Here is a 6,546-nt window from a genome sequence, read left to right as displayed (position 1 = left end):
ACAGGGCAGTCCAGAGCCCTTTTAATCCCCGCCGTGGAAGCCGCTGTGGACCAGCACGGTGTACTGGCTCTTGCCAGTATGCCAGAGGGGACCGGACAGGCTTACTTTCACCTCTGCATATTACCTTCCTTCTAAGAGCTTCCTCAGCTGTTGCAGTAATTACTCAGAGAAGCCTGCAAAATGAAACCCTCAGTGGGCTCTCCCCAGGCAAACTCCCTCTGTTAACCTCTGCTGTTTGCCACAAGAATGATTTAAAAGATTAGAAAATATGCCTTAGAGTGATAGACTTAAAGAGCTCAATTTATTTAGCTTAACAACGAGATGGTTAAGGGATGACTTAAGTATCTATAGGAGGAATCACTATTTAATAATGGGCTCTTCAATATAGCAGAGAAAGAAATAACACAATCCAAGGGCTAGAAGTTAAAGTTAGATCAATTCAGACTGAAAATAAGGTGTACATTTTTAACAGTGAGGGTCCACTAGGACAATTTTCCAAGGGTCATCGCTAACAATTTTGAAATCAAAATTGAACACTTTTAAAAGAACTATGCTGTAGGAATTGTTTTGGGGAACTTCCATGTTCTACTGGAGGTCTGACAAGCTGATCATAATGGTCCCATTTGGCCTGGGAGTCTATGAATCGTATTGCACACCTGTTGATAATAATTCTATCTGAACATCAGTGGGTTTTTGATCACATGACCACCACTACAGCTCCATTACCTGGTTCCTGTTTGGGGTTTCTGACACTTCACATTGTCAGGCTGGAGGAGTGTTTCTTTTATCAGCAGAATTGTGTCTTAGCAAGAAATGGCAGTATTCTCCTTGGTGTCATCTGCCCTCCTTTTAGGCTGACCTTCAGTGGTGTTGGTGGTAGTGGCGCAGATTGTGGTGTACCTGCAAAAGAAGCAGCTTGCTAGTCACATGCTCTTCGGAATCTACTGCTCTCCCAAAGCCAATGACAGTACTTGGCATTGTCTTAGCCTAGATTTTTTTGCTCCAGTTTCTTGAGTCACTGGAGACTGATCATGTGATGGGCAGAAAATATCAGTGTCACATGACTGGGGTTAATATTCACTGATATCACTCTAAGGCAGCAGTTCTCAAACTGTGGGTCAGGACCCCAAAGTGGGTCACAACCCAATTTTAATGGGGTCATCAGGGCTAGAGTTAGACTTGCTGGGGCCAAAGCCTGTGCCCCAGGGCCAAAGCAGGAGGGCTTGAACCCCGGACTTCAAGCCCCAGGCCTGCCACTTGACCTCCCTGCCTAGGATGGCGGAGCTTGGGAGATGGTCCCCACTCCTGGGGTTGTGTAGTAATTGTTTGTGTCAGAAGGGGGCCGCAGTGCAATTAAGTTTGAGAACCGCTGCTCCAGGGGTTACTTTTACACCCAGTCTCCTGAAGGACACACAGCCACCTGCAGCACAGCTCCACGCCTGCTGCCCGCAGAGAGGCTCCCACCCTGTGAGGGGGAGCGGGGCAAAGCCTGAGCCAGTCACCCATTGTGAGTGAGAAGAGCCTGCCGCGGGAGAGCCTGACACCTGTGGGAGGGAGGGAGGAGAGGCTGACCTCAAGCCTGTTATCCCCTCAGGGGGGAAGAAACCCCGCCCCGCGAGGATGAACGAAATCCTGGGACTTGTCTTTGCCTCCCTTGCCTCTTCTAAGATGGCGGTAGAGAACAGGCGTCGCTGCTCGGTGACGCAAATCGCTTGCGCCACGACAATGGGGCGTGGCTTACCCGGGTCAGTTTGGCTTGTGTCTCCCAAGATGGTGGGGGCCCTGACGGTCATACTGCGGGTGACGTAATCCAGCAGTGCCGCGCGGAGGGAAGCCATGCTTTTGGCGAATGACTCCTTTGCCTCTCCTAACATGGCGGCTGCGGGGCGCGAGAGGCCCGGCCTCGGCCCAGGGACTTGCCCTCCCTGCCTCTTCCAAGATGGCGGCGGCTGCGCTGTCGCGCGCTCAGTGACGCGCTCTGGCGCCGCCGCGGGAAGAGGGGCGGGGGAGCGGCCGAAGCGGCGCAGGCAGCGGCAGCAGCGGGACTGGCTGGGCCCCCGAGGCGGGGGGGGGTTTAAAGGGACCATGTCCCCGGCGCTGCTGCTGCTGCGGAGGCCGGAGCCGGGTAGGAGGCGGCGGCGGCTGCACCGGGGCCGCTGAGGAGCCCTGCGGGCCCGGCCCCCTTGGGCGCCCGGGAGGCGGGGACGGCGCGTGACCGGGTGAGTGTCCGCTGGGAGCCCGGCCGGCTGGGAGACAAAGCGGAGCCGCCGCCGGGGACTCGGCGCCCGGCCCGGCCCTGCGGGGAGGCGGCGCGGAGCCTGGGGAGCGGCCCCGTCCGGGGTGCTGAAACCTGGACAGTTTGGGGCGGGGACAGAGACCCAGGTGTCCGGGCGAGGCGCGGGGGGTCCTGGGGGTGGGGGCAGGGATCCAGGTGTCCGGGAGGGAGCAGAGGGGGTGCCGGGGGTCCAGGTGCCCGGGGTGGAGAGCGATGGTTGCTGGGGGCAGGGACTTGGGTGTCCAGGGAGGGGAGCAAGGCGGAATGTTGGGGGTCCGGGTGTTTGGCAAGGGGGGAGCTCTGGGGGTGGGGCACCAGGTGTCTGGAGTGGGGAGGGGACATGCTGGGGCAGGCCCCTAGGTGTTTGGGTTGTGCGGGCAGCAGTGTGGCAGGGCCCCTGGTGAGGGAAGTAAGGGAGGAATTCTGGGGGTGGGGCCCCAGGTGTCCGAGGTGGGGAAGGGACACAACATAGCTATTCGGGGAAGGGAGTAAGGGGCAGAAGGGCAATCCAGCTGTCTGGGAGGGACAGCAGAGGGATTGCTATGGGGCTCAGTCTCAGGTGCCTGCGGATGGAAGGCTGGTGTCAGGGGAGGGGTCGGCGGGATGATCTAGTGCTGGGAGCCTGATGCTAGGGCTTGTTGGGGTGGTTGGGAACCAGCTGTCTTGAAGAGGATCTGATAGAACTGAGGGTCAGGACATGGAGTTGATGGTGCTCTAAGGAGTAAAGGAGCAGGGAGGCTGGTGCCTGGAGATGAGTGCAGGGGGATGCTGCCATGCTGAAAGACAGGTGCTGGGGGTGGAGGGCAGACTGCTGGGGCAGGGAGGATGGGGGCAGTGGGCTGATGCCACTCCAGGAATGGAAATGAGAGGGAAGATGATAGGGCCTTGGGAGGCAGCAACGAAGTTGTCTTTTCGTGAGGAAAGGAGGCTGTGGGCATGGTATCCACCTCTTATGACCTGCCTGACATTTAGGTTGTGAGCTCTCTGGGGCAGGGACTGTCTGCCTTGTTACTTGTCCGTAAGACTCCCAGCACAGTGGGTACATGCTCCTTGATTGGGATTCCTAGGTGTTAACATAATGCCAATAACGATGAGGATCATCTTACCAGGCAGCCGATGCATAAGGCACAATGCTTGGCATGGGGAGGGCTCTGGGACATGATGGCTTGCTACTGACAGGCCTGACCCATGCTGGGTTTTTCTCCCTAAAGTTTTCTTCTGTTGCTGCTGCTGGTTCAGATACATCAGTGAAAGTGTTAGCATGGATACTATGCCAGCAACTGTTGGCATTCTAACCACAGTATAATCTAGAGCTGTATTGAACAGGGTGAGACAGTAGGGTGCTTAAAATGCTAGGGGCTGGTTATATCATGTGGCCACTAGTGCTCCTAGCACTGCTCCTGAAGATGGAGCACAACTATTGGTAGCAAGGGTGAGAATTTAAAGGTGATAAAATCCTACTATAGAGACAAGGCACAGTGCCAAGTCTTTTGGAGTTAACTGTAAAACCTCATAAAGTAACTGCACCAGTGGCAGGAGGAGAGATAGGGAACCTTTCTATTCAAGGTTCTCATGCCTGTCACTGTGCTGTCTGATCATCTTCCAGAAGGCCACAAAGTGACATAACTCATCTGTTGCAAACTTCTTCCTAGCCAGTGACTGTGTTTGGATTATGTCAGGGTGGCTGATCCAGCCCTCTGTAAAGGAGCTGTCAGGGATGCTGATGGTGCCTGAGTTGGTTATGTGCAGTTGATGGAGTAGGGATGCACATGATGTAGGGGATGAGTTGTGACAGGAAGGCTGGTAATGCCCAAAGATTGAAGGCTCCTGGTGATCTGGGCATGAGAGGTGATGGGAATTCAGACAGGCTTGGGCAAAGAAGGCAACAGGGCAGTTGGCTGTACTTTAAGGATGTGAGGCTAGTGGTAGCCCGTTGAGGGAGGTAGCCTTCATGGTGTTTCCTGGGGCAGGGAGGCAATGGGCATGCTAATGGGTAAGGCATCATCCCTTGAGGTTTATCATACCTGAATTATTGTGCTCCTATGTAGCCTCTCCCCCTCACAAGTACAGGAACCTTCGTTGTAGTATATTTTGCGCAGCCTCTGAACTGTCACTTTTCTTCAAGGCTTGGATTTCTGTGTTGAGAGCCAGCAACCCTCTTGGAGGGAGCTGGCAGGGAGGGAGAAGCTGGAGGCTTTGGCAGCAGGTCTGAGACAGTTGCAGGTTTTGGCATAGAAGGTGATCAACAGTGAAATAATCTAACAATATAGGCCTTTAAATAGCAGAGTACAGCCCAATATGGTGAATAGGCCAGTTCATCTCCCCTGTCCCTCTCCAGAGCAGTTGTTTCAGGCTTTCTGCAGACTCGAGCATTGCTTAAACATGGGACATGTTTTGAAGGCTTCTTTTGCAATGAAACAGGCTGGAATATTTATTTAAATTGGGGGTGGGGGACAAAACCAAGTTTAATTAGATAGCAACTAAAAAACACCTACAGTTGTGCAGAAATGTACAAGGCCACGTGACCATGGGACCCTACTGGTAGTGGGAAAGTAGTGTTGGCATCCTGGGAGGGGTGAGGTGCCTCAGGGATAGCTTTCCCGGATAATGTTGCTGAAGTCCCTGACTGCTTATATCTCTGCTTATCTTACTGCAGCATGAAATCTTGGGAGAGGAAATCTCTCCCTGTCAGATTCTTCCGTGAGTTCATTGTCATGGAAGACCCCTGGAGCCAAATTCCCTGAAGATCCTAGCACCAACCAGGTTCAGATAATCCAAATACCAACAAAGCCCTGTATAGCTAAATGCTTGATGCTAGATTTGCCAGCCTGCCTAGCCTTGGCACTATGACTGTGTAAGCAGAAGAGAAGGAAGATCTCTGGGGATACATCCCTCTCCAGTTCCAGCTCTGGGAGAAGAAAATCCCCTCTTCCTCTGCTAAATGCTCTCATTAGTGTGACTTCAGAGAAAGATTTGTGCCATTCAGGTGCTTGGAAGATGTCTTGCTGATCTTTTGAGGTTTCTCTGAGGAAGGGAAATCTTATGGGATCCTGTCTAACATGACTTCACCCCTGATGTGGCATTGCCATTAAGGAGTGGGAGAGAGGCGCAGAATTGCTTTGGGAGCTTCCCAAGTTCCCTGAATTCCCGTTTGATTTGATTCTAGAACAATTGTTCTTATTTTCATCTATCTTCATTGACTCACCAATGGTTGTTTTGCATGTAATCTTAAATTTCACAGGTTAAATAGCTGATGCAAAAGTTAGGATTCATTGGCATCTTTAACTTGGCGTGGGTTTGTGTGCACCTCTCTTGTTAAAGGCTGTTTTAAGCTGTGTTTTGTTCTGTTAAGTCTGTACCATGAAATGGGATTCTCAGACTTGTTCATAGGGTGGAGAGCATCTTTGGGAAGAAGTGTGTCTAAGACAAATTCATGATCCCCTGGCTGATTGTGCAGCATCTCTATAACTACAGCAAATCCATCATGGAAGAGTGACATCAGGAAAGTGTTTGTGTCTATTTGTCCTATTTAAAAATAAGTTCATCACGCTGTCTCCTGCTCCCCTTTCCTCTGTCCTGCTGTTCTTTTTCCCCATGCAAGCTGACCTGTTGCCCAGCTGCTGCCTCTTCTCTGCCTTTTTTTCCCCTAGACTTTCCTTTCCAGCTGGTGGCTTTGGATCTGTTGATGGCTCTTGGTGGTGACTGGCACTTCAGTCCTGCTGTTGGCTTTGGCCTCACCCTGCTTGTAGCTCATGTCTACACTACAGAGCCCATGTGAGCATAGCTATGCTTGCATAGCCCTAGTGTAGACACAGCATAATCTGATAGGAGTCCTTCTGCTGGTACAGGAACACTACTACTTCAAATAATATTAGCTACACCAACAAGAGCACTATTCTTTCAGCAGCATAGCAGGTTTTATTGGCATAGCTATGTTGTGTGTGTGTGTGTGTGTGGCGGGGGAAATCACACCCCTCACACTCCTAGCCAACATAACTATCCCAGTATAAGTTTTAAGAGTAAACCAGGCCTTAGGTAGCCGCAGCATCCCCTGTTCTTATGTGCCTAGGCCCTTAGAGAAGAACTTGGGTGCCTGAAGAAGCAGCCGGGAAGAATCTAGTTCCCATAGGCACCGACTCCGTGGGTGTTCCAGGGCTGGAGCACCCATAGAAAAAAAATGGTATGTGGAGAGCTCCCTGCCCCATTCCACCGCCCTAGCTCGCCCCTGCTCCGCCTCCTCCCCTGAACGCACCGCATCTCCGCTTTCCCCC

General features: G+C 52.5%; 2 protein-coding genes across 5 annotated transcripts in view; one reads left to right on the top strand and one right to left on the bottom strand.

Annotated features, from left to right (window-relative positions):
• Positions 1–336: 336 nt before the first annotated feature.
• On the bottom strand, positions 337–3,397 carry LOC127035569 (translation initiation factor IF-2-like). Its single transcript, XM_050925588.1, has 3 exons — positions 3,382–3,397; positions 1,573–2,350; positions 337–900 (listed from the first exon to the last, which is right to left on the bottom strand). The coding sequence occupies exons 1-3, from the start codon at positions 3,395–3,397 to the stop codon at positions 804–806; spliced, it is 891 nt and encodes a 296-aa protein (XP_050781545.1). The 3' UTR covers positions 337–803.
• Positions 2,146–6,546, top strand: part of WIZ (WIZ zinc finger) — a 160,209-nt gene continuing 155,808 nt past the window's right edge. For all 4 annotated transcript variants that reach the window (XM_050925742.1, XM_050925737.1, XM_050925739.1 and 1 more), the window contains exon 1: positions 2,146–2,219. The gene's annotated coding sequence lies outside the window, so the exon portion shown is untranslated. The remainder of the gene's footprint in view (positions 2,220–6,546) is intronic.

Source organism: Gopherus flavomarginatus, chromosome 16 (assembly GCF_025201925.1).
Source record: "Gopherus flavomarginatus isolate rGopFla2 chromosome 16, rGopFla2.mat.asm, whole genome shotgun sequence".
Lineage (NCBI taxonomy): Eukaryota > Metazoa > Chordata > Testudines > Testudinidae > Gopherus > Gopherus flavomarginatus.
The sequence above is the reverse complement of the archived record's forward strand: the minus strand, read 5'-3'. Positions and strand labels throughout refer to the sequence as shown.